The following is a 26,857-nucleotide window of genomic DNA, read 5'->3' as shown; positions in this document are numbered from 1 at the left end:
CATGAAACAATTATTCTAATTACCACCAACTTCATTATGGCATACGGTGCAACGACTTAACAAACTTGAAATAAAACATCAGTATGTGACACTTTTAGATGCTTTACTTTTTATTTAACGCAACAGGAGACCCTCTGCTTCTCCAGACAAAACCTCATCAATCATCAAGATGTTTTACAATAAAATAATCTTAACTCTTCATTCATGGATTAATGCATGTTTAATGTGAAATGTAACTAATTTAAAAGTACAGTAAATACAGCGCTCACCTCTTTCTTTCTCTCTCTGTGTGTGTGATGTTTGCTGTAGTTGCTTGGAAACCCAGAACAATACGGCACTAAATCTCCACCAGCAGAGACAGCGGGTGCCAAAAACACCCCGTACTCATCTTTCATTACTGTATTTAATTCAATATTACTGGACATTAATTCATCTAAATTAACCCTTTAATTACATAATTATAAAACATACTTTACATTAAAGTAAAAGAAAACTCACTCAAAAAGCTGAACTTACATGAGTTAATGTTGTTGTGTGTTATTGATCAAATGATTTGTGTGTGTGACTTCATGCACATACTTTATGGTAATGAGGCTGAGAATCAGTCAAGGTCTGAATGCAAATTGCTCGGTATAATAAAAGATGATGTGTGATCCACTTCACATTGAGAAGCAATTGCTGAAACCTAGCTGATCTAATAGGTTACACACATTTCTATCTCCTTTGAAATACACTGCTTTGTGCACACTTCATGTTCAAATTGCCGTCCCAATTCTTTTGTTGTTGTTAGAGCAGAAAGGGCAGAAATCTTGTGCTCTTTATTTATATGTTCTGTGTTCCTGCTGGGTAGCAGGTTGGATTTAAAGGTGCGGTAGAATGTAAAACTGTATTTATAGACACAGATGAATCATAAGAGTTGTGTACATAGTAATGAGATATCATGAGCCTCAACACGATTGTTTCCTCCTTCTTATGTAAACCTGAAAAGACAGCTGGAAAACACAGCAATCTCAACATAACATCAACTGTGACGTTACAGTCCAGATGAACACCCCAATATTAAATGACACATTAAATTAATTACAATGTTGTTACAATGATAAAAAACAAAGTTGGGCTGGTTTCATACTGCAAGCGTGAGCAGCGTGTAAGCAGTGTGTGGGGGTTTTTTTTGCACCCATGTTTAAAAGTAAGAGCATGCACACCGCACGTGTGAGCAGCGCATGTCCAAATAGCAGGAGCGTCGCTGAAGCAGCAGTGCTGCAATCGTTTCACTATCTGCTCTATTTTTTCTGCGCTGCTCATGCTCAATTAAAGTGACAGTGCTTTGTTTATGGCTTAAATGCTCGTGGAATGACTCGAAAAAGTGTCATTTTACCATAAAATCATGAATGTGATGCCAAGTGTGTTTGAAACAATCATGACTTTGAGCAACTTTGGTGTCCCCAGAGTACATATGGGAAGTTTTAAACCATAAATATCATATAGATAATTTATTATAAGATGTTAAAATTGACACTTTGTAGTTGTGAGGAGAAATGTGCCGTTTTTGTGTGTGTCCTTTAAAATGCAAATGAGCTGATCTCTGCACTGAATGTCAGTGCTGTGGTTGGATAGTGCAGATTAAGGGGTGGTATTATTATAATGAGATCCCCTTCTGACATCACAAGGGGAGCAAAATTTCAATGACCTATTTTTTTTGCATGTTTGCATGTTACCAAAACTAAGTTACTTGGTTGATCTTTTTCACATTTCTAGGTTGATAGAAGCACTGAAGACCCAATTATAGCACTTAAACATGGATAAAATCAGATTTTCAGGATATGTCCCCTTTTAAAAGAAAGCAATAAAATATTTAAAAACACACTGTTGTAAGAAGACTATGCTGTCATTCAGCTTTTGCCCAGCACTAAATGAATCCTCATATATCTTAATAACCTTCAGAAAACCAGATACATCTATAAATCTAAATCTTATGCTTATACTGTTGAAGGAAAACTCGATTAATTGTATCATGCTGTCAATCACTAAGTGAAATCTTTTCTTATATCGTAAACTTCAAAGAAACAGATTTAATAATGTGCCATGGGCTTTTTATGTCTATAATTGTGTATTGTGTCTATATTTGTCATTACACAGACCAAAACAGTAGGAAAACAATGTGGATTAAACAAATCACAGTTATATAAATTACACTGACAGTCAAAAAGCATATTGAAGAGGTTTCGCTCAAAAATGCATGTAAAATAAAGTAATCTGAGATTTTTATACTGATGGTAAACTCCACAGTACGCGTTACAAATGCAGCCAATGTGAAAGCACGATGGCCACGTGTGGCAAATGCTCAAGCTACACATATGCACTGCTGAAGCCAGCCTTAGCGCTACATGCTAGTTAATGCTATATGCTAACGTTTAGGCTGAAGTTCTACTATTAACGTTACAGTTACGTTTTGCAGGTCCATACTGAAAAAAAAAAAAAAAACTTATCACTCAGAAACGTCCATTAACAATCTCCAAACAATTAATTATTCCTCAAAATCTGAAACAGACTCAAACATAAGATCTGTTTACACACACACAGAGCTACTGAAAGTGAAACCGCCAATCAGAGCAGAGCCCAACATTATTATTCATGACCCTTTCAAATAAGGTAATAATAGATCATTTCATTCTAAAGACAAATCCTAGGGTTGTAAATAGACATGTAAAACTGACTCTGGATCATTTTTGCACTTAATAAAGACACAAACCTTCTGTGTAGATATCAGCGAATAATTTAACAGATTATTAACATGCATTCTTTGGCACCTTTAAAGGGGTTTTAATCTCTTTTTAGCTGGTCTTTACTGGTCAGGCATGGGAGGATCAACTTAAACCAGTAGCTAAAATATCAAATGTCTAGTGCCAAAACAACATCATGCACATAAACCTGTATAATGGTTTTTAATATATTTTCAATTTTTATATTAGTATTCACAGCATTTACCAACAAAATATTTACACAGGTTCATGTCAAGATGATGATCAGTAATTACAAACGAGATCAAGCTTCTATTTTAGACCTTGCCGTTTTGTGGCAAAAATGACAAACGTTCTAGACTAAATAAACTACATGTCAAATAAACAGGCTGGTGTAATATTTAGTTTGAACATTTCCAGAACATTTCCTCAGCATTTAAAGATTAAGTCACTTATTATGAGAAAGAGTTTTCACACAGCGTCTCACTGTAGTGCGCACTAGCATCCGCGCACTCGAACACACCCTACAGGTAGGTACATCCTACACTGGAGCGCGCGCACCAGCAGATCATCCACAGAGAGAAGCAGCGATTACACCAGCTGGATAACGTTAAACTGGATTAATTTACTCTTCATTTGTCCTCGAATTAAAGAATTATCGACAAAGCGTCATGTCCTCGTCCACAGAGATGACTGCCACCACGCAGATCACTCCTGAGGTTCTCCAGAAACTCCTGGAGTATTATAACCTCTCCCGACAGGAATTCATTCACACCTACAACATTCAGCCTCTGGTTTACATCCCCGAACTCCCAACTGGAGTTAAAACCACGTTTGTCGTGATGTATGTGATTATTTTTGTTCTGGCGTTGGTTGGGAACAGTTTGGTGGTTTATATCGTGGTGCGTAAAGGCGCGACGCAAACAGCCACGAATGTGTTCATCTGCTCTCTGGCGGTCAGCGATCTGCTCATCACATTCTTCTGTATCCCATTCACACTCCTGCAAAACATCTCTTCAGAGTGGCTGGGAGGTGAGATTCACTGACATGCATAGTAAACATTAACATTGAACACGTACAGTAGCGCACTACAATGCCCATTGGCGCACGTACGCTACACACCTTTTTTTAGCAGTTTAATTGACAGTAATCGCGCAAAAACGGATGTACTGTATATGCAAATTAGTTACACAATTCACTCTTGTAAAAGCGACGTGCACGCTGAAATCCATGTCCGCGCGCGTCTGTTTGTTTTCTTTCTGCAGCCGCTCACAGCTTGCGCGCGAGATTGAGTTAGCGTATGAAACCACAACCAAACTAAAATAAGTTTCTAAATAATTAAGATAATCTTATTTTGACTCTATCTATCCCTACTGGCTCATGTAAAATGGACATCAGAAATGTTTTGGGAAAGGGAAGCAGAAAGGAGAGATGATGATGAGTTTGAAGAAGGTAAGACAAACTACTGAACATCCTCAACCAGTCAGACGTCAGAGGAAAAAAGTCTCAGAAAACAATTTTTGTGCTCAGTACTCTTTGTATTTTCAGATATGACATTAATATTTAGTTTACTTCACCAGCTCTTGGACACTATAAACAGTTGGCATTAAATGTGACTAAGATTAATTTAGTATTAATCATAAAATTACTTGTTTCTTACTGTAAAGATATTCTTGCAAAAGACATGCTATTATTCATTGTGTAATATTAAATTGAAACGTGCACACAATGTATGACATTTATGCCTTCAAACATGTTAATAATGCTCATGTTAAGTATGATAAAGATACTTAAATATTGTTAAATACATACATGTTTATCTTCCCAAGTACTAGTTGCAATGTAGGAATTGTGGGTTTATTTTGTATAATTCATTGTGTTGCACACTTCTTGCACACAGCAGGCTATCAAGAAAAAGTCATATATATAAATAATGGGGAACTGTCTATGTTCCCCTAGGGCACTTCATCTGAAAGTAATGATATACTCTTTTTTATATTAAATATTTAAAACTCATTTGTCATAAGTCCAGACTACTGAAGGTAACATAAAAATCTAAAAGCACCTATAACTTATACACAAAATAGTGGAAAGGGTTTTACAGATAATATAAAAAGTTAAGAAAGAAATGTTTTTAAAGGGGTCATATTATGAGATTTTTTGGTTGTCCCCATAGTACATGTGAAGGTTTAGCTACAGATGATTGATTATAACATATTAAAATTGCCACTTTGAAGGTGTGAGCAAAAATGTGCCATTTATGGGTGTGTCCTTTAAAATGCAAATGAGCTGAAGAAATGCAAACACTGATCACCATAATGGAGGTTTGTTGAAATTGAAACTCAATTGTGCGGTCTATTATTTTCTCTCTCTCTCTCTCTGCACTAAGTGCCATGGTTGGATAGTGCAGATTAAGGGGGCGGTTCTATGGTAATTGGACTTGATAGGACTTGATTTCGTTCACAAAACAGACGAAATCTGAACAACTTGTTTTTTCACATGTTTGCAGAAAATGGTTTACCAAAACAAAGTTACTGTTTTTTTCTATTTTTATGTTTTCTAGGACCCAATTATAGCACTCAAACATGGAAAAGTCAGATTTTTTTTTAACCGAAAGGTTCTTTGGGGAACCAAATGTTTTTTAAAGAACCCTTTATAGCCCTTTTATTTTTAAAAAGTGTACTTAAATCAAGTCAAATAAATGCTCCTGTACCTCATGTTTATTTGTCCCAGAGTTTAGGCATTGTTAAAAAAATAACATTATAATTTGTCAAATATTGTCATATACTTAAGTACAAACTCTTCAATAGTTAATTTTAAAAATAACAACAGGACGTGGTACCTTGTGTGTATTATTCTACAGAAAGTTACCTTCTGTACCATGGTAACATCAGATTGCTGTCATTTACCTCTGAGATTTCATTGCATATAAAGTTGGTTCTAATTATGCGAACGTGAGCATGAGGTTTACTGGGAGAGAAATAAACCCCAGAAGGTTTTATGTAAATATTGTATATCTTTGCACTAGACTATATTATAATGCATGCGTAAGATAGACACTCGTCATTATGCATTATAAACATGCTTGATCCTAACAAACCGTCCAGAGGCGCATTCACAATGTACATCACCGAAACAACCAGCAGCCAATTATTTTCAATGAGAAGTGATGAGCAACAGGGGCCGTCGGTGATGCTGATGCGCAGCTCTGACAGCCTGTAAGTGCACAGCTGAGGTGATTCAACGCCTGCCAGCTCTCAAAAAACAACTCAGTTAACCTCAACAGCGCTGTTCGTCTCTCTGGACACACTTATGATCTGCAATAAATCACTTTGATGAATGATGTTGTTGTAGCTGCAAACTATTTCTAATTGACCATTTGAGATTCTGCCAGTGTGGATAAAAACTGTGCCATCAAAATAATAGAGATTTATATAATGACAAAATCATCTTGCTGTCACCTGAGAGTTTTTAAATGTCTCTACTAGTACTGACAGAACGATATACTGTATTTATCAGACTTATCAATCATCATATTTGTTTTTGTGTGCAGGTGTTCTGGTGTGTAAGACGGTTCCTTTTGTACAGACAACAGCCATTGTGACAGGCATCCTCACCATGACCTGTATCGCCATCGAGAGATATCAGGGCATCGTTTATCCTCTCAAAATGAAAAGGCAGTACACTCCTAAACGCGCATACAAAACGTTAGGTGAGGTCATCATCATTCCTGGTAGACAGTTTTTTATTTTTGTCGAACACAAGTTTATCATTTGGTAACACAAACCAAATTAAGCAGATGTCAATACAGAAACAAACATTACATCAATACATTATGATGTATGCAGTGTTGTATTTCCTGTATAATTCTTTCACACTCATCACAAACAGAAAGAAGAAATGATTTGATTTCTGTATGATATTCATGCAGGGCTGGTGTGGATAGCAGCGGTCATGGTCGGATCTCCGATGCTGTTTGTGCAACAATTAGAGGTGAAGGAAATGCTTGGGTTTCATTTCAAGTTTCACATGGCTGGATTGGGCTTAAAATTCAGATTCCTACTTTTCCAAGCTATAATGGGAATTTGCAATAATATCTCTGCATGATAAAACTATAATGTAACCATGCGGCTTTGTTTGGAAACTTCTGCTTCTGTGTTAATTTCATAAGGGATGTTCATTTCAGTTAATTTTTTCCGATCGACAACCGCAGCTTGTTAAACGAACGTTAACTGTTAACTGATAAGATTTGAATAATAAATTGTCATTGAGTTAAAATCAACCCATTCTCATGAATTATAAATAGCACACAGTGTGAAAAGTTGTGCAATGCATACACCAAATTCATTTCCCTTCACTTAATACGGTGCATTTTTTCGTGTTGTTTTATGTTTTGGTGTCTCAATTTTTTTAAACCATTGTTGCTTGGGTTTGGGATTAGACTGTCATTTTATGTACCAAAAAGTTTTTTAAACTCCAATCCCAAGTGACAAGCTGTTTCATTGCACCTTGCATTTTTAAAACACCACTTTAGAAATACACCATTAAAAATGAAAGTGCTCTATAAACACACAGAAGAACTATTATTGGCTATATGGTTCAATGAAGAACCATATACAGTAAAACCCAATAACCTTATTGTTGAACATAAGCTTCATACTAAAAGGGTAATTTTATTTTATTTATATATCACAGATCAGTTCAGTGAAACCATTGTTGCCCAAAGGGGCTGTACAAAGATCAAGAATTTGGACAAAAATACAGACACCTGTCGGTGCTTTTGCACTTTCGGTGACGCGAGTTCGAATTCCAGCTCGTGGTTATTTGTTGATTATAGAAGTCCATTTCCACCACATAAGAAAAAAATCATGCTCTGATAAATCATAATTATGAGATAAAAACTATGACTTTAACTCTTTCCCCGCCATTGACGAGTTATCTCGTCAATTAAGACAAAACACTTCCCTGCCAATGACGAGTTTTTCTGGCAATCCACAATACCGCTGTTATCCACCAGATGGCGCTCTAAACCCAACTTAAACAACCCGAAGCAACCGCTCACGTCAAACAGTTAAGACACAGCATGTTTTGATCATCACTCTGAATTGGATCTCTATTAGAAGTTTTAACAAAAATTTAATTATTTCAGCTTTTTGCTCAAAATTTTGTTTTTTTTAAAACCTACCCATATTTGAGTGAGTGATAAAAGTGATATAAAGAGAACAAATGAAGGTACAGGAACAGGTTTTTTTGTTCAAAAGCAAAGGGTCTGTTCTTTTATTTGATATATTGTATGTTTTAATATTTAAAGAAAACATTTTCTGAAAGCCGTTAAACGTTTGTGAAAATCATAAAAAATGCTGCCGCTGGCTGGCAATTTTTTTTTTAAAACGCTGGCGGGGAAAGAGTTAAAAGTCAAAATTATTAAATAAAAAGTCGAAATTATGAGATTAAAATAAAGCAATAAACCCCAAGAAGCAGTGGGTTACCAGTGCATTTTATAACAGCTAAGGGGCGTTGTTAGGCACGACGCGAAGCGGCACTGGTGACCCAAGGCTTCGAGGGTTTATTGCGTTTATAAAACGGTTACTTCATATGCATTACATTAGCAGGATTTTATAAAATAAAACACAAATAAGTTGTAATTATATTAGTACAAATATTACTCTTCCGCCAAACAAAGTAGTTCCTCAGAATCAAGTGTGACCGAAACAGAGCACAGTTCACAACCAACAGAGATGCAGCAAAGAGACAATGAAAATATGATTTAAGACTGTGGTGTTTATTTTCTAAATCACCATTCATCTAATTTATACATTAACATTTATATTGTGCAACTGTTGAAGTGATGATCAAATATGCTTGGAAGCATGCTGAACTCTTTCCCCGTCAGTGTTTTATTATTTTTTTTAAGTTGCCATCCAGTTTTAGTTTAATGCCTTACAGAAAAATTATCTTCTTTAAATAAACATAAAATATCAAATGAAAGAACAGACCATCCGCTTTCAAGCAACAACAACAACAACAAAAACCCGTTTCATCTTACCTTCATTTGTTCTCTTATCACCTCTCAAATTTTTTAGCTAAAAGCAGAGATAATTCCATTTTTGTGAAGAACTTTTGTAAGAGATCAGATTCAGAACCTGATTAAAACACGCTGTTTTCAGTGTTGAGTGAATGCGTCAGTGTTTAAATTGGGTAAGATCGCCACCCTGTGGATAATAGCGGACGTATGGACTTGAGTTATAAACCCCTCAGACAACGTTTTCTCTTTATCGACGAGATGACTCAACAATATTTATTGACATTTATCTGGATATCGCCATTAATTGTGCAATTGTAGACAAATTAAAAATATGATTAAAGACTGTGATGTTTATTTTCAGAAATCAGTACGCAGCAACAGTGGCGCAGTGATACTAATGTAATGCGGTCTGAACCGTGAGGTTACCGGTGTATTTTATCACGGCTTAGAACGCATTTCAACCAATCAGAATGAAGAACCAGAACTACCCGTTTTATAAAAGTTAAATTTATGACTTTTAAAGTCATAATTTTTACTTTTTATCTTGTAATTATGACTTTTATAGGCATAATTTTTAGTTGTTTATCTCAACTTTTTATCTCATAATTATGACTTTAAAAGGATGCCGTTATACTAAAGCATCAAGATATGTTATTTTTAAAACCTTTGACACAATGGGTTTTTTGTTGCATTACTATGAAAAAACTTTTAGTTTTCAAGAGTGAAAGTTGTTTCAAGAATTTGTATTTCTGTTCTATAAAGTTTAGAGTGTCATGTTGAATAGCGAAACATCATTCTGAATGAATAGACTGATGTTGTTAAATGAGTAGCAGGTTAATTGAATGGATATGTCTACAGAACATACAGCTCAGCTTCAGAAGCGTTTCATCTGCGGTTGAACAGGTGATGGGTGAATGCAATGAAGGCTGACAGGTGAAAAGGGCTCTTGTAGTGGAGGTCATTTCTGAGTGTTGTGTTATTGCAGAGGTTCATGTGTTATTCATAAGAGATCCAGAGGACCAATTCTCCCAAGGCTTAACCGTCCAGAAAGAATGACTGTACTACTGTCACGCTTGCATGCATCTTAATCATCTGTCCAGCACAAATCTATCTGCCTGACTCAATACATGCAAATATAAGCCCTGCATAAACAGAAGCTGTTTACAGAAAACAATCAACCAGGATCTCAAGTTCTCCAATTCTGTTGTCTCAGCTCATCTCAAACCATCTCAGAGCTACAATGCATTTAAGATATCTTTAATCTTTAAATTCAATCCATAATCTGGACGTTGCACCATGCTACAGATTCTGTGTCAAATTCCTGTAGGTGATCTTTAAAATGACTTTTCTGCACATTCAGATTTCAGCAAACATAATAACTGTTAGTTCAATATAATAACGGTCAGTTTTTCTTATCTGTGTCTTTCAGGTGAAGTATGATTTTCTGTATGACCTTCATCACGTGTGCTGTCAGGAGCGCTGGCGGTCTCTTCTGCATCGACAGCTTTACAGCACCTTCATCATGGTGGCTCTGTTTCTGCTGCCGTTGGCTGCTATGCTCTTCCTCTACAGTCGCATCGGCATCGAGCTCTGGATCCGCAAACGTGTGGGAGACTCGTCTGTCCTCAGCACCATGAACAACAGAGAGATCAACAAAATCTCTAAGTACAAACACACACAGTGCAAGATCTTATTATCAGCTATTACTGCATGAAAACATTTGCATCCCAATTTACTTCTATTAAATGATAAATGGGATTTCAAATAAATTGGGATATTCAAAGCAAATAGCCAATGAAGTTTACTATGATAGAAGGTAACAGCAAACTTAAAGTGCCAGTAAGATTTTAAGCGTCCTATTACTGTTTATAAGTCCCGGACAACAGGTTTAAATGAATGCAAGGTCAAAAAACGCTGTAATTTTCTCAAAATATACATTTAAAATTGCCCAATTTCTCAGAGATCCCCAAACGATTCGTGTGAAGCCATTCAACGACTCAGTCTGCCTAAACCCCACCTTTCAGTAGCCTACTCTGCTCTGATTGGTCAACTGACACAGACCACAGATCAGTGGCACAGACCAACAATAGTGCAACATGTATTGACCTCGTGCTAACATGATTTACTGAGAAGACATTGTCAACATCAATACACATCATTCATCATTAATCCAAGCAATAAAACGACGACAGAAACTAAAGTTTTTACACTCATTTAAGCATTTAAGTAAGCTAACCGGGTCATAGCAAAACCGTAAGTGCAGCATGCATTAACCGCTTGCTAACGTGACTCTCTGACAGCATATTAAGAGTTAAAAAACAACATTAATACAGATCATTCATCATTAGTCCAGGTTATAAAGACATTACAATTTTTACACTCATTTAAGCTTTTATGTAGCTATAATCATACTTACAGGTTGTGGTTAGGAGACGCATGTTGTTCCAAATAAAGTGGGTAATGAACCATCTTTTATACTGAACCATCTTTTAAACATCTAGTAAATCCCTCCGTGAAAAAGTAATTTTAACCACAGATTCTTTATATACCTTCATCATTTGGTAGTGAAAACAACACAAACTGAAAACACAGCATGATATGATGTTTACACACTAACTAGCTGTGGGCAGGTCATAGTTTTCGTTTCTCCCACGGGCAAGGAGATTATGCAAAGTGTTGGTATTACGTGGATAAAGTCAGGCAGGAGATTCAATCCATATGACGACTCGTTTCAGCGATTCAGAATCGACTCCCTACTTTAGAAACCAATTACTTTATTATTCATGCACGTTTTGGTTCAACTACTTTGCACATTGTTTACATTGATGGACAGCTACATGACACACTGCAATACAGGTCAGTTTCGGATCTGTAAGCAACCGAGGTCAAATTACAAATGATAGTTTTCCACATAAGATATTTCAATGTAGTTTTCTGAGAATATCTAAGGGGTTAATAATGAGTAGAGTCTTTTCATCACTGTATTGTTGTGTTTTAAACAGGAAGAAGAAACGTGCAGTTAAAATGATGGTCACCATTGTCTTGCTCTTCACCATCTGCTGGGCTCCGTTTCATATCGTCCATATGCTCTTCGAGTACAGTAAGTGTTTCATATCGTCCATATGCTCTTTGACAAACATTTTCTAAAGGAAAAGTAAATAATGTGAAAATATCGTTTATGTATTTATTTAGGACACAAACAATGCTAAAGTCTTCAGGGCTTGAAGTGCCTGTAGTTGCACAAACAGCAGATTGTTGAAACCATTGAATAGCTGCTAATGTAAATGACTGTACTCATACAGATCCACAATCAGCTCACAGCAGCTTTGTCTGCGTAAATTATATTGTCAGAAAGCACAAAAACTACTGCCATTCATCTGATTCTCTGTATTCACAGTAAATTACAGTATATTTACTGTAGAGAGGGGGTCTCTCAAACCCACAATAATCATTAACAAAAATAGCCTTCATCATTAAACCACAAACACCAACTGTGCAGAAGGCTAAAAGATGAAATGTTATGTTGTTTCAATGACACTTCATGCTTGAATTATTGCACCACCTAAGCCTCGTTCAGACCACCAGTGACTTTTTCGCTGTGTGTCGTCCGTCTCTTTCAGTGAGGCGTTTCTAACGCCTGGTTGTCATAAACAGTGTTGGGGAAAGTTACTTTTAAAAGTAATGCATTACGATATTAAGTTACTGCCCAAAAAAGTAACTAATTGCGTTACTTTTCATGGAAAGTAATGTTTACGTTACTTTTTCTTATTTGGCTGAGGCTTGATCTCTTTCAGGCCTTGCAGGTGTTTTTTATGATCGTAAAAATGTCAAGCTCTGGTCTGCCATCTCCGTTTCTGACGTTAATATGTTCAGTTTAATTCAGTACAATATTTTATTTTTAAATTGAATTTATTAAACTAAAAAAGTAACTTGCATTACTTTTTTTTAAAAAGTAACTCAAATATTAATGTGTACATTTAGTAATGAGTTACTTTACTCGTTACATCAGAAAAGTAATATTATTACGTAATGCGCGTTACTTGTTATGCGTTACCCTCAACACTGGTCATAAACATACGAGAGTACCATCCACTCCAGTAACTGATGAGAGAAGGATGACATGAACTCTGCTGCTTCGCTCCCATTGGTAGTCGCTCCCAAAAACCACTCATCATTTGCATAAAGTAAAACTTAACTTTCTTGCGTCGCTATACATGCCCACCCGGTTGTCAATGGTCACTTTCACTCGTATTGCCAGAAATCGCCAAGCTTCCATTGAAATGAATGAGGTCGTATAGCTCTGAATGGGCCGTCGGATATCACTGAAATGTTTTTCTATACTTGTATTTGTTAAAATAAGAAAATGCATGAGCTAACATGAACAATATCACTTTTTAGCATTTAATAATCTTTATTAATGTTAGTTTTTCCATGGTTAGTTGGAATGCTTGAATCCGATTGGCCAGTCGTGACATTTACAGGTTTGTTTTTTCCAGATAACTACCTCTCAAAACTAATAACACACAGTAACCTGCTGCAAATTATTTGGGCAGGTACAGTTTAATATTACACAAAATTAAATATAAGAATGTCTTTTAATTCAATTCAATTCCATATTATTTATATAGCGCTTTTCACAATTGTTTAATTGTTCCAAAGCAGCTTTACAGTAATAAAAACAAGATAAAAATGAAATTGAATGCTCCTTAACTTACCTATGAGGTAAATAATAATAATGTAATAAGTTGGATAATGAACAAGTTGTTATTTTAATAACAACCTGCTCCCTATATATTATTTCTTACTTAATGCACAATAATATTCCCTCAAATACTGCGCTTCAAAGAGCAATACTGGTTTTATCTTGTCTTCATCTTGGTAAATGACCATGTAATTAGTGTAATAATCAATGCCCGGTCATGCATTTATGTATTTTAAATCCGCTGTACGGATGCCGTCACCCTTCGCTTTGCTTCAAGTGGTTCTTTTGGCTTCAATTTGTCTGCAAATAAAATCCTTTAATGCACTGCAGGCTGTTGATGATCCCTCACTAAATGCAAATACAAATGTTTGTATTAGTTCAATGGTTATTAACTAACAATTACTTTTGGTTTTACATTTTAAATTTATTAGTAAACAGTAAAATGAACTAAGATTATAATGCTGCAGAAGTATTGTTCATGTTTACTACCAGTACGAAAATGAACCATGTTTTTTGCGGTAAAAGTGTAGTAACCATGATTTTTTTGGTCTATTGATTACTATTTGCAAAACCATGGTTTAACTATAGTTTTTGAAAATCATAGTTTTTAAAACCATGGTTATTTTACTACAGTAACCATGGTTTCTGTTTGTAACTGTAGTTAATTTTCGTAAGGGTAATGCATTAACCCTTTGCAAATACAGAGGTGGTTTCCCAGACACGGTTTAGATTAATCCAGGACTAGAGCTTAGTAGTTATATTAGGACATTTCATTTAAGTAGTTTTTACAAACAAACCTTACAAAAGCAATACTGGTGTGCATCTTGAGATAAAACAAATATATATATATATATATATATATATATATATATATATATTTATACAACAGTTCTTTCTGGTTCTCGAATCTGATTGGCTAAGAGCTATGCGATATTGTGCTGATAACGGCACTGTAACCGCTTCACCTTTCGTATTATTCTGCCACCTAGTGAATGGAGGTCCTCTAAACAGGCTCGTCTCTGAATGGAGAAACTGCACCCACACACGGACCTGGACACACACACACACACACACACACACAAACGCGCTGTTTTGAATCACGCTCTGTGTGTCTCATTAGTTCACTAGCTCGTAAATCAGTCTGTGCATCCCAATCGGAAGTTATTATTCCGTCAAAGATCAGCGCTCTTGGATGTTACGTTAAACTTAATGGGATTAATGTCTTGTCACGTCGTGTGGACACTTGGAAAGAGGATTGTAAACACTCATTTTCTGGAGCTATATCTCTAATCAGAACGCGAAAACACTGTGGAACTGCAGGTAAGCACCGCAGCTTTTAAATGTGGACATTGAGCATTTACTTTATCGTGACGTGACTATTAAAACATGTTATGAGATATCGCCACTGGTATATTTATAAGCAGCATGCAAAAACATCTCTCTGACACTTATAAAAAACAGTTTTATATAGTACTGACAAGAACAAAGTTTAATAATAATAATCGAGTGCTCGTATCACGTTAAGAATAAATGGGAACGCAATAGTAACATTATACAAGTAGTTTTATTAACTTTTACCTCGCGCCAAAACAATAACAACACAAAAGACACTAAATATGAATTAAAAAACAAGTAATAGTTTGATCATGAGACCAAATATTGCTGATTTGATCTCATTTTGACAATCATAAACAAACAAGGCCAACAGGAGAGCCAGGGTATCTCTGTCAGAGATGTAGCCCAGAGAGGGCGGTGGTCAGCGGGGCGAGTGAACACTGATGTCCGCTCATGCTTTGGTTCTCATTCGTACCGAATCTCACTAAGCAAACGATCAAACAGGCGCTATCTTTACTAATCGACTGCAGATTTAAATATAATACATATACATTCTCGACTGAACTAATCTTAAAACTACACTTTGTGACCAAGAAACGGTAATATAAAGATCCGGTTTTCCGTCCATTGAGTTGTTATGTGATTCAAAGCAGCCGAAAGTGTTACATGTCATTCTGGCCGCCCTCAAATCCGTGGCGGAAGAAGTAGTTCTCAGACAAAGAGGCTTTTAAAATAACTCCGTTGTTGTTTTCTAGTTTTCGTTTTTCAAACGTGTGCCGTCGAACTGTTGTATAAAAGCAATATCGCTCTCGGAGTAGTGTGATATAGCTCTATATCATCACGGCTGTGATTGCCTCCGGCACTCGGCCTAATCACAGCCGTGATGATATAGAGCTATATCACACTCCTACTCGAGTGATATTGCTTAAATATATTTATACAACAGTTCTTTCTGGTTCTCGAATCTGATTGGCTAAGAGCCATACGATATTGTGCTGATAACAGCACTGTAACCTCTTCACCTTTCGTATTATTCCGCCACCTAGTGAATGGAGGTCCTAAGCAGGCTCATCTCTGAATGGAAAAACACAGACGCGCTGTTTTTGAATCACTCTCCGTGTGTCTCATTAGTTGGCTCATAAATCAGTCTGAATCCCCAATCAGAAGTATTATTCCGTCAAAGATCAGCGCTCTTGGATGTTACGTTACAGTTAATGGGAGAAATGTCTTATCACATCGTGTGGACGATTAACACTTGGAAAGAGGAATATAAACACTCGTTTTTTTTTCTGGAGCTATATTTCTTATCAGAACGCGAAAACACCGTGGAACTGCAGGTAAGCACCGCAGCTTTTAAATGTGGACATTGATCATTTACTTTATCGTGACCTGACTATTAAAACATGTTATGAGATATCGCCACTGGTATATTTATAAGCAGCATGCATATCTCTGACACTTATAAAAAACAGTTTTATATAGTACTGACAAGAACAAAGTTTAATAATAATAATCGAGTGCTCGTATCACGTTAAGAATAAATGAGAAAGCAATAGTAACGTTATACAAATAGTTTTATTAACTTTTACCTCGCGCCAAAACAATAACAACACAAAAGACACTAAATATGAATGAAAAAACAAGTAATAGTTTGATCATGACACCAAATACTGCTGATTTGATCTCATTTTGACGATCATAAACAAACAAGGCCAGCATGAGAGCCAGGGTATCTCTTTCAGAAATGTAGCCCAGAGAGGGCGGTGGTCAGCGGGGCGAGTGAACACTGATGTCCGCTCATGCTTTGGTTCTCATTCGTACCGAATCTCACTAAGCAAACGTTCAAACAGGCGCTATCTTTACTAATCGACTGCAGATTTAAATATAATACAGATACATTCTCGACTGAACTCATCTTAAAACTACACTTTGTGACCAAGAAACGGTAATATAAAGTAACGGCTTTTCTGTCCATTGAGTTGTTATGAGCTTCAAAGCAGCCGAAAGTTTTACCTGTCATTCTGGCCGCCCTCAAATCCGTGGCGGAAGAAGTAGTTCTCAAACAAAGAGGCTTTTAAAATAACTCCGTTGTTGTTTTCTAGTTTTCGTTTTTCAAACGTGTGCCGTCGAACTGTTGTATAAAAGCAATATCGCTCTCGGAGTCGTGCGACATAGCTCTATATCATCACGGCCGCGACTGCCTCCGGCACTCGGCCTGCGGCCTCGTGCCTCTGGCCTAATCACAGCCGTGATGATATAGAGCTACACCACACTCCTACTCGAGCGACACTGCTTAAATATATATATATAATATGAGTAAGGTGTTTTTAAATTAAGGGAGCTCAAATATTTTAGTCAGGGACTAGGATAAGCCCTGTCCTGGAAATCACCCCACAACCTTATTGTGCTACCATTTTTTATAATCCAGATAAAGGGTTAGGGTTCGGTTTGAAATGTGTTCACACATGAGTTAGATAAGTGACATCTGTGTTCTGTGTTTAGATGATCTGGAGAAAAACTACGATGAGGTGACCATCAACATGATCATCGCTGTGGTTCAGGCCATCGGCTTCTCCAACTCTTTCAACAATCCAATCGTTTACGCCTTCATGAACGAGAACTTTAAAAAGAACTGCGTCGCCACGCTTTCAGTGTACCTGCGTCGACCCATCCGCCAGGGCGGCGCCAGAGACAGGCCGAACATCAGCGTGCACTTCTCCAAACATCTGAAAACCGATGTGTTCAGTACCAACACAACCAGCAGAAACCGTGCTGAACTTGAGACACCTCAGAACAGAGTGCTGTTGAACCCATCGCACGGAGATCTGCAAATATCCACAGCGTTCACAGAGCAGAAAGTCAACATCACGTCACGCTCGACACAGCTCCCGTCGAGCAGCTCCTGTGTGAAATAACAAACTGAGAGGACAAGAACATATTGTTACCTGACATGACATCTGACCGAAGGTGAAGACGTGTTCATCGCAACAGAAAGAAGCGTTTGACCGAAGCTTACATCTTTGTTGGATGAGTTTACAGTCCTTGACAGATCTATCATTCAAGTGCTGTTCAAACATATAGACAAACCTCATGTGAAGAAAACTAACAACAATGAGAGCGGCCTAAGAACTAACCAGGGTCAAATTACAACACAAACTATAATTACAATCTTCAACATACTCGACATCAGAACAATGACAGCTAGAATTCACCCAAAGCATTGAGTTTACAGTTTCTTGAAAAGAAAATAATTCAATTTCTCACTAGTATAAAACCAGCGGGAGAGAAAATCCTCAATAAATAGTTTATAACTGATGACATTAATATTTGTGATAGTAAACCAGCTGAAAGTAGGGGAGAGCGGAGCACAACCTAACGCTTTTTAGCTCTATCATTCAAAAAATATTTAAGTTCCATGAATCATTTTTTTTTTCGGATCAACACACACATCTCTGCTACAAATAAACACTTGGGGTGGTTTCCTGGACAGAGATTAGACTAGTCCTAGACTAAAACAAAATGTAAGAGCCGTCCAAACTCAAAACAACTTGCACTGACATATCTTTAAATACATCAGTGCTCTTTGTTTTGCCTCAAAATGCAGACAAGTAATGTTTTTAGTAGTCATGTTGGTTAAAACTAGTTATATTTCCTATATAAACTAAGGCCTAGTCCTGGCTTAAGCTAACACCACATGAAGTTTGTTTGTGGGTCCTACAGTTATCGTACAATTACCCCGAAAGTGAGAGGAGTGCAAACATTACCCCATAATGTCTTCAACCCCAGCTGTCATTTACTAGGAGTTGCTGACATGTTTCAAAATGGTGTTATATTTTAGGTAACAAGACAGTGATTAAAATAATATAAGGTTGGATTTGGTGACTTACACACTAAAAATAGAAAAAAACATAAGATAAAGAAATTCACCACCCAATCACTCTTTGTTCAATATCTTAACCAAAAAATATTAAAACTTTTCACAAATTCACAGGAGATCTTCTGAGAAAAAGACCAAAAGCAGAGATTGCTCGGCCCTGTAGAAATGTGTAAAGTAGCTGAGTTACTTTGAACTCTGCATTAGTTTGTGCCTCGCTCACCCACACATTATCCCGCTAATATTTCACAGCTGCTTGCACATAAGGAAATATACACAAAATTTACATTTGATGTATTTGATCAGTTCACTTGTAAGAAGTGCAATCCTTTTGCAAAGAAAAATGTTTCCTAGCAGCTTTAAGGCCAGATGTCTCACACTGAATCATCTTAGAACCGTTTCCAAAAATCATTGTAACTTAAGTAGCACTTGAAAATCGTTGTTGATCTACGAGTGATTTGAAGTAACAAAAATGCTTGCATCGTAAGTGACAGAGTTACAAGGAAGATTATGTCATGTTTTTTAAATGTTATTTATTTATTAAGTTCTTCTTTGTTTAATGGTTTTATACAAATTAAAGAAATAAAAAAAATTAAACCACGTGCAAGGTTTTCAATCTGTGATAATATTCACATGCGTCTCACTGCCTTTCATCTATTCTAGTAAATTCAGAAGGCGATACTTGAAGAGACTAAGTATTATTATGCTCTTACCTCTCATTCTCTGATTGTGATATTAATAATGACCAAAAATTGTGCTTAATATAATGTGTACAGTATGCAGAAAACAGATATTAATAAACAATTAATAATATAAACTGCAAAAGGCATTGCACAATGGGATGAGTCCTAAATAAATATGGAAAAAAATATTTCAAATGGCACAATTAAAAAATTTAATTAGTCACTGAACAATATTAAACAATATTATTAACACTAGTGTAAAGTACACTTCATTTGAAGATCATTAGGCTAAACATAAAACAAAAAACAACATATAGGTGACATTTCAGCACTTGACAAATGGATTGCGACCCGTAAGTAGCACTTAAAGCTTACGCGTGATCATATTTAAGTGCATTTTTGGGAAAGCTCGTGAAAGAATAACTAACGTTCGTTAAGTAGATCAAGTTCAATTGTTATCGAGAAACCCAGCCCTTGTGGTAATTTTAAGACATTTGACAGGTTAGGTGTGCATTTATTGAAAAATAATGCACCCATACATAATTTCTTAACCAATCAGAATAAAGCATTCAACAGCAGCCCCCTGGTATAAATTATATTATGGAGCAAAGGCAAATGTCCTTTATCATTGTTATTTAGTGAGAACAGAGTTTAGGACATTATAAACTTCTTGAGGGAAAAACGATCTATTTTTACAGGCATTAGTAAAGAGTTAAAGTTCATCTGATAATAACAGACCACAGCAGTAATATCAGGGTTAAGAGAAATCACATACTGTACAAAAACACTGACAGCGCTGTTCATTATTGTTGTTAATAAAGAACCAAATTGTTTTGTATTGAAGTTTATAACTTTGCTGAGATTAGATTTTGAAATATTCTTTCAAAGAAAACATTACCAGTGTTTCATAAGCTGTTTTTTGTACATGATAATGATAGTAATCCTCACTGAAAACATTTGAACAGTGAATGTGCTTGAATTCAAAGAGGCTTCATTTCTTTAATCTTTATCATTGTTGGTAATAAATATGTTTTGCATCAGAATCAGATTCGACCAGTCATTTGAATGCATTTTGTAAATGTCTTTATAAGAAATACATCTCTCACAATCCTTTATCAATGTATTGACATGTTTTTTATTTCAATTTATTGACATGTTTTTTTTATTTCAATTTATTGACATGTTTTTTTTATTTCAATGTATTGACATGTTTTTTTTATTTCAATTTATTGACATGGTTTTTATTTCAATGTATTGACATGTTTGAAATGACTTTCCTAAACTGTTGACATCTACTGGGAAATGCAGATTATTGGATGTTTACAGTAAAGGCATTAAACTCGTGTGACTGAGATCTGACATGTCAATCTGATATTACAATCCAACAGTTTCAATAAATATGAAGTACCAACCTACTTTATTTCTTACTGAAAATCCAGTTTCATCCAAAAACATTACTGAAGTCAAATGAGTTATGATAAGAATTGTTTGCATTCATTCAAACGTGTGAAACATAATCAAATACGCTGATGCATTTACAAAAAATAAAGAGAAACAATGCACGAATGTTGTCAATGCAGATTTTATTCACACCTGATACATATTTACATAAAATAAATTGTTAAACTCAAAAACCACCGCATAAATTAATGATAGATTTGACCCCATCCGGTCAGATGAAAATGAAATCTTAGAAAACTGTAAGCGCTTCATGTAATTCATTTTACAGCCAATGAGCAAATCTTATCTCAGAGGAGAAAATATCAGCGAAATGTTTGTAGGGACCAAACACCAAACCTGCGCCTAAGACTATGAAAAAACTTTTATCATCTCGAAAGATTGATATAAACCATGACAATTATTTTGGACCCACCTTTCCATTCATTATCTGAAATTGGAAAAAACTACTGCCAACACTACTTTTAAACCGCAAACTGTTCATATAACACAAAAAAGGCACATAAGTGACATAAGTGATATGTCAGAACTCATAATACTCAATACATGCTATAATCCAGACCCATCATGAAGGTAGCGAGCGAGTTATTGAGCCCAGGGATACATGAAAATCAGGATTGTCAAAAAGCAAAGGTCTACGGGGAGGATTCGGCTCCTTGGTAGCACTGTGTAAAAGTTTAAAAAGTCCTGTGCCAATATTCATGGGGATTCCCATAATAATACACTCAGAAACACCTGCAGAGAGAGAAAGAAACAACATTTGACTTAAAGTGGGTTAACCGTATTTCATGCATTTTGACTTATTAACACAGTTAAGGAGTTGTAATCCTCATGCTAAACAAATGCAGTGTCAAAAAAATCAGCTTGTGTGTACTACTGGGCCAAACTCACGCCTATTCTTTTCTACAAGTTTCTGAAAGATTTATTTAGACACGAGTACCCGTGACACATCAGTGACCCCATATTCCTTTTATGGGCACTTCCTCTGGAATAGCACGCCCACAAAAGTAAGAGCAAGAACAACGAAAATGCTAGAAGTCACAGGCATCACTTCTCGCGAAAGCTTTGTTTTATATAAAGACTCAACAATGACACGAAAGAAGTTGTTTGTTTAAGGAGAAAAAACTAGGGATGCTCCGATCAATGCCGATCTCCACTAATAATACGTGGCCGATCACTATTCTGAATCGGACAGCCGATCTTATTACAGGTATTTCATGTACTACGGCTTTTGATCAGTAAGTCCTTATCGATCTAAAATCACTGTTAGTTTGAGTCGTTTAAAAAATTCAATTTAAAAAGAAACACACGTCAAAAATAATTATAAAAAAAATTAATTATTATCATGAAAATAACTGAAAAGGTTTTAAGAACAGCAATATAAATATATCCTTCAGCCATTTCATGGAGCTGCGTGTCATCACAGCTGCGTGTGTATTGTTCTTCGTCTACAGCGCATTTTGAGTTTCTGCACGAGAGCGCCCCCTGGCTTTTGGATGTAGCAGCATTTCACCGTAATTCATTGAGAAACATAGCAAGCATTATTGGCCGATCGATTGGAGCATCCCTAGAAAAAACCCTTGTTCAGCTTTCCAAGTAAGCCAGCCTTATGGAAACATATGATGGAAATAGTTTGTTTCTCTGGGGTAGCAGCAGAGTTTTGCGTGCATGTTTGTTTAACGCTGGATTTCGTTAAAATCGCAAGCGGTAAGTAAAACTGCTTGAAATGTTATATTGGAAACCAGAGCGTAAGTGCATATAAAGTAAACGATACAAACATGTAGTGAATCAAAAGTTATTCAGAGACAGTGGGATAATGTTTTGTGTGTTGCTTGCTTATGACTCACTTCTACCGCTGGACACCTCCAGCATATCAAGCTTTTCCCGAAACAATCTCTAATAATATTTTATTATTACTTTGAGGTGGCCCACACAAATTCTTCACCCTAAAGCTCATTACTCACCGCACACAGAGTCTTTCTGGCCGAAATACGCTGCGTCGAACAGATGATCGGCTGTCTTTTCAAATGACGCCAGCATCAGAACGCTCTCCTTCATCTTCGCCAGGCCAAATCGGGTGATGCCTAAAATCTCACCCTAACACCCAAGGAAAGTCAATGAGTGAATCAGACTTATCACAACACTCACATGATCGATTTGATCAATGACTCAGATCGACTTGATCAGATAGACTCACCTTATAGGACATGAGATCAGCCAGGAGCATGACGTGCCTGCGATCGATGCTCATACCGTGATTTACCATGGTATACTGGATCTCATTAATGATGGTGGATCTCGCTGCTTCGATGCCTAATGTCTTCTCAACCTGATGAATGAGAGATTCGACTGCAGATTTACAGTAAATAATACACTGTGAAAAGCTTAGCTACCTCATAAGCACAATGTTTGGGTTAAATTTTTACTTTTTATAGAGTATACACCTGCTGTATCCCGTGTGCGGGACACCTGACCGGAGTTTACTTCAATATTTTGCACATACATTTTATTCTATCATGGTACGTATACGATAACTATGTATCGTTGGAGGTCTAAGAATGTAGGCTTCATATTTTAAAACCATTTAGCAGTAAGAATAATGCAGTGACAGTAATTTATTAATTTGTGACAAGAGTATGCAGCAAACTAATGACACCTAGTGGCCGTTGTTGGTAAAACCACTAAAAGTCTAACACATTTTTGTTATATTTTATGCATATTGCATTATTTTATTTATTACAATAATTGTAATTTTTTCATTTAATTTTCACCTCCCCCACTCAGAAAGGACTGTGCCAGTTAAGGGGTTAAAAGTTGTGTAATTTTTTTGCAAATAATAGATAAATCACAGGACTGTAAAACTGATGCTCAACATTAATTTATATTAGGATTATTTACAAATTCTCCTTTTGTACAAAATAACATGACGGTGGGCAAAAGATAACTATTCGGGCCGACATCATCATCAAGTTTGTCAACAGTCGGTACCTCATACGTGTTGTTGGATGTTGTTTTGTTGCCGTTGACGCCGTGTGTTGCCATGACAGCTCTGAGGTTATCACCCTCCACCAACAGCTTGAACTTCTGCTTACCGCTCTGTTCGTCGATATGAATGACGGCTCGCGCCACTTCAGGGATTCCCTGAACTACCACCTATACATAACACAACACATAGACACAACAGAAATATTTCTTTAGGATTATTAACAAGATTATTTGCATAACTACGGATAAAACTCATGTCAGACCAGATCAAAGTTATATCAAGCAGAAAGCCCTGTCTCAGATATCACAAGCAGTATCAGATAATGAAATAAATAAACCGCATATACAAACTGATAATGATTTAACTGCTGTTTAATTGTAATATTTATGGTAATGAATAGTGCAACCCATAATCATGCACACAGATCAGAGATGCTGATGATGTTACTATGGAAACCTAAACCGCAGCTGAACCTGTCAGCGACCGAATGTAGTGAAAAACTTTCTGTGACATTCGATGTGACATGTTTGATTGTGTGTGTGTGTGTATGACTGACTTTAGGAAGATCCTGTTTCAGTGACTGCAGGACGTAATACATCGAGCTCTTGCTGTTTTCTCGTGGAGACACACAGACGACAGCCTCGCCATGGACGGCGATATCGCCCGGCTTCACCCGCAGCTTAGACGTGCAGATGGAGTAACGTACGGTCTCTGCGTTCACCTGACGTAAAATAAAGTCAGAAAGATGACGATTAATAAATGACATCACTTCACATCAGCCGCTGGAGCTTAAAATGATCTCTGCGTTCACCTCCAATCTGAGAAGACGAATTCTCTCCAATGACAGCTTGACCAGAATAAAACAATCATCGGGTAGAAAAACCTCCTCAATGTATTCTGAGATCTGACAGAAACAATACAACAATCAGTCATCAGAGAAAATAACAACGTATACATAACCCATCTGTCATCTCTGTCCCTACAGATACAGAATATAAATCAGCTTTGGCTTGAGAAGTCACTTCATAGACTATCATTGATTTACAAACTTATATTAAAATATTTTATCCCCTAATGGTGCGTTAACACCAGACACAAATAAAGCATTAAATGCAATTGATTTACATGTTAATTCAATGCAAAGACGCAACAGACATCCTGGGGCACGAATGATGCGGCACGAATTGAGCTTTTTGAGCGTTTGACGGCTTTTTGAAATCTGAAATTTGGTGGATATAACTTAAAATGTTCAAGTGTCCAACTACGCGCAAATCTGAAATTTGGTGGATATAACCTAAAATAAAAAAATAATAGTAATAATGTTTATTTTATATAGGGCCTTTCTCAAACCCAAGGTCGCTTTACATAGAAATAGCATCACACAGTCAGATAAACAGTACATAAGAAACATAAGAAATTGCAATACAAGTAGCAATACAACAAAACATAAAGTAAATGGACTATGAATTGTATGAAGAGAAGTGATCATTAAACAGAAAACTCTTGAGGTGGGTTTTGAAGAAAGGAAGAGAGGAACTGTCACGAAGAGGTTGTGGGAGGGAGTTCCAGAGTTTTGGGGCCAGGGCACTGAAAGACCTACCACCCAGGGTGGAAAGTCTAGTGCAGGGAGTGACAAGAAGGTTTTGGTCTGAAGATCTGAGTGAACGGGAGGGGGTGTAAGTAATTAAGAGGTTGCAGATGTATGGAGGAGCAAGGTTATAGAGGGCGAGTAGTAGTACTTTGCATTTAATATGGGACGGAACTGGTAGCCATTGGAGCTGATGGAGAATGGGGGTGATGTGGGCAGATCGTTTTGTATGTGTAAGGAGCCTGGCTGCAAAGTTTTGGATGTATTGCAATCTTTGAAAGGATTTGGTGGGGAGACCAAACAATAGTGAGTTACAGTAATCTAGGCGTGAACCAGAGCCTGTGCATCACTAATAGAAAGGAAGGGTCGAAGGCGGGCAATGTTACGGAGGTGAAAGAAGGCAGTTTTAGTGAGTGATTTGATATGATGATCAAAACTGAGAGTGGAGTCAAATATAATGCCAAGGTTTTTGACAACCGGGGTGGACAGGTGAACAGGTGAATCATCAATATTAAGAGTGAAAGTGTACGGTTTGGAGAGCATGCTTTTCAGTTTTATCTGTGTTGAGTTTGAGAAATTTTTTTGCATCCATGTTTTTAAGTCAGAAAGGCAGTCAGTGAGCAATTGTGGGGGGGGGGTCAGAGGGTGAAGTGGTGGTAAAATAGAGTTGAATGTCATCTGCATAGCAGTGGAAATTTAGACCGTGGCTGCGAATAATCTGACCAAGAGGGAAGATGTATATGAGAAAGAGGAGTGGCCCGAGAACCGAACCGTGAGGGACACCACAAGTGACTGAGGACTTGGAAGACTTATGTGAACCAAGTGCAACAAATTGCTTTCTGTTGGTGAGGTAAGATTGAAACCAATTTAGGGCTGTGCCAGAAACATCAATAGCAGACAGACGGGAGATTAAGACATTGTGATTTATTGTATCAAAAGCAGCACTAAGATCGAGAAGGATGAGAATGTTGAGTGAGCCAGAGTGCACAGACAGAAGAAGGTCGTTTACTATGCATACTAGGGCAGTCTCCGTACTATGACACGGGTGGAAACCAGATTGAAAAGGCTCGTACAGGTTGTGATGGTTTAGAAAAGTGTGTAGTTGTGAGGCCACAACTTTTTCCTAATACCTTAGCCAGAAAGGGGAGGTTGGAGATAGGACGGTAGTTTAACAGTGATGTTGGGTCGGAATTTGGTTTTGTGGAGTGCAGCAGGTACATCACCAGAATTGAGACAGGCATTTACAATCAGTGTAATGGGTTCATCTAAGGATATGACACAGGCCTTAAGTAAAGGGGTGGGTACAGGATAAAGCTGACAGGATGAAGGGTTAGACTTAATAATGATGTCAGTGATAGTGGTAGAGTCAATAGCGGTAAAATGAGAGAGCTGTGGGCACAAGGGTGGAGGAGTAGATTGTGAGCTAACATGAGTGTTAAAGGTGTTGTAAATTTGGGTGATTTTG

The 26,857-nt window shown here is 36.8% G+C and overlaps 2 protein-coding genes across 3 annotated transcripts in view; one reads left to right on the top strand and one right to left on the bottom strand.

Annotated features, from left to right (window-relative positions):
* Nucleotides 1–3,198: 3,198 nt before the first annotated feature.
* Nucleotides 3,199–20,787, top strand: qrfprb (pyroglutamylated RFamide peptide receptor b). Its single transcript, XM_055176149.2, has 6 exons — nucleotides 3,199–3,773; nucleotides 6,295–6,453; nucleotides 6,673–6,734; nucleotides 10,196–10,431; nucleotides 11,769–11,866; nucleotides 17,306–20,787. Exons 1-6 carry the CDS (start codon nucleotides 3,413–3,415, stop codon nucleotides 17,716–17,718), a joined length of 1,329 nt encoding a protein of 442 aa, XP_055032124.2. The 5' UTR covers nucleotides 3,199–3,412; the 3' UTR covers nucleotides 17,719–20,787.
* Nucleotides 20,788–20,923: 136 nt separating this feature from the next.
* The window catches only part of polr3a (polymerase (RNA) III (DNA directed) polypeptide A), a 43,387-nt gene continuing 37,453 nt past the window's right edge, over nucleotides 20,924–26,857 (bottom strand). For both annotated transcript variants that reach the window (XM_073867247.1, XM_073867248.1), the window contains 6 exons: nucleotides 24,616–24,708; nucleotides 24,361–24,525; nucleotides 23,807–23,971; nucleotides 23,016–23,147; nucleotides 22,783–22,915; nucleotides 20,924–21,553 (listed from right to left, as the gene is read on the bottom strand). In XM_073867247.1, coding sequence (XP_073723348.1) covers nucleotides 21,384–21,553; nucleotides 22,783–22,915; nucleotides 23,016–23,147; nucleotides 23,807–23,971; nucleotides 24,361–24,525; nucleotides 24,616–24,708 — 858 coding nt within the window. In that variant the 3' untranslated portion in view covers nucleotides 20,924–21,383. The remainder of the gene's footprint in view (nucleotides 21,554–22,782; nucleotides 22,916–23,015; nucleotides 23,148–23,806; nucleotides 23,972–24,360; nucleotides 24,526–24,615; nucleotides 24,709–26,857) is intronic.

This window comes from Misgurnus anguillicaudatus, chromosome 4 (genome assembly GCF_027580225.2).
Source record: "Misgurnus anguillicaudatus chromosome 4, ASM2758022v2, whole genome shotgun sequence".
Lineage (NCBI taxonomy): Eukaryota > Metazoa > Chordata > Actinopteri > Cypriniformes > Cobitidae > Misgurnus > Misgurnus anguillicaudatus.
This window is presented reverse-complemented; position numbering and strand designations above follow the sequence as displayed.

What these genes read in the sequence shown, in the direction of transcription:
- qrfprb (XM_055176149.2), top strand. Translation starts at nt 3,413, where the DNA reads ATGTCCTCGTCCACAGAGATGACTGCCACCACGCAGATCACTCCTGAG. An exon ending in TGTTTGTGCAACAATTAGAG is followed by an intron (nt 6,735 to 10,195) that starts GTGAAGGAAATG and finishes TGTGTCTTTCAG; the next exon opens with GTGAAGTATGATTTTCTGTA. An exon ending in CCATATGCTCTTCGAGTACA is followed by an intron (nt 11,867 to 17,305) that starts GTAAGTGTTTCA and finishes TTCTGTGTTTAG; the next exon opens with ATGATCTGGAGAAAAACTAC.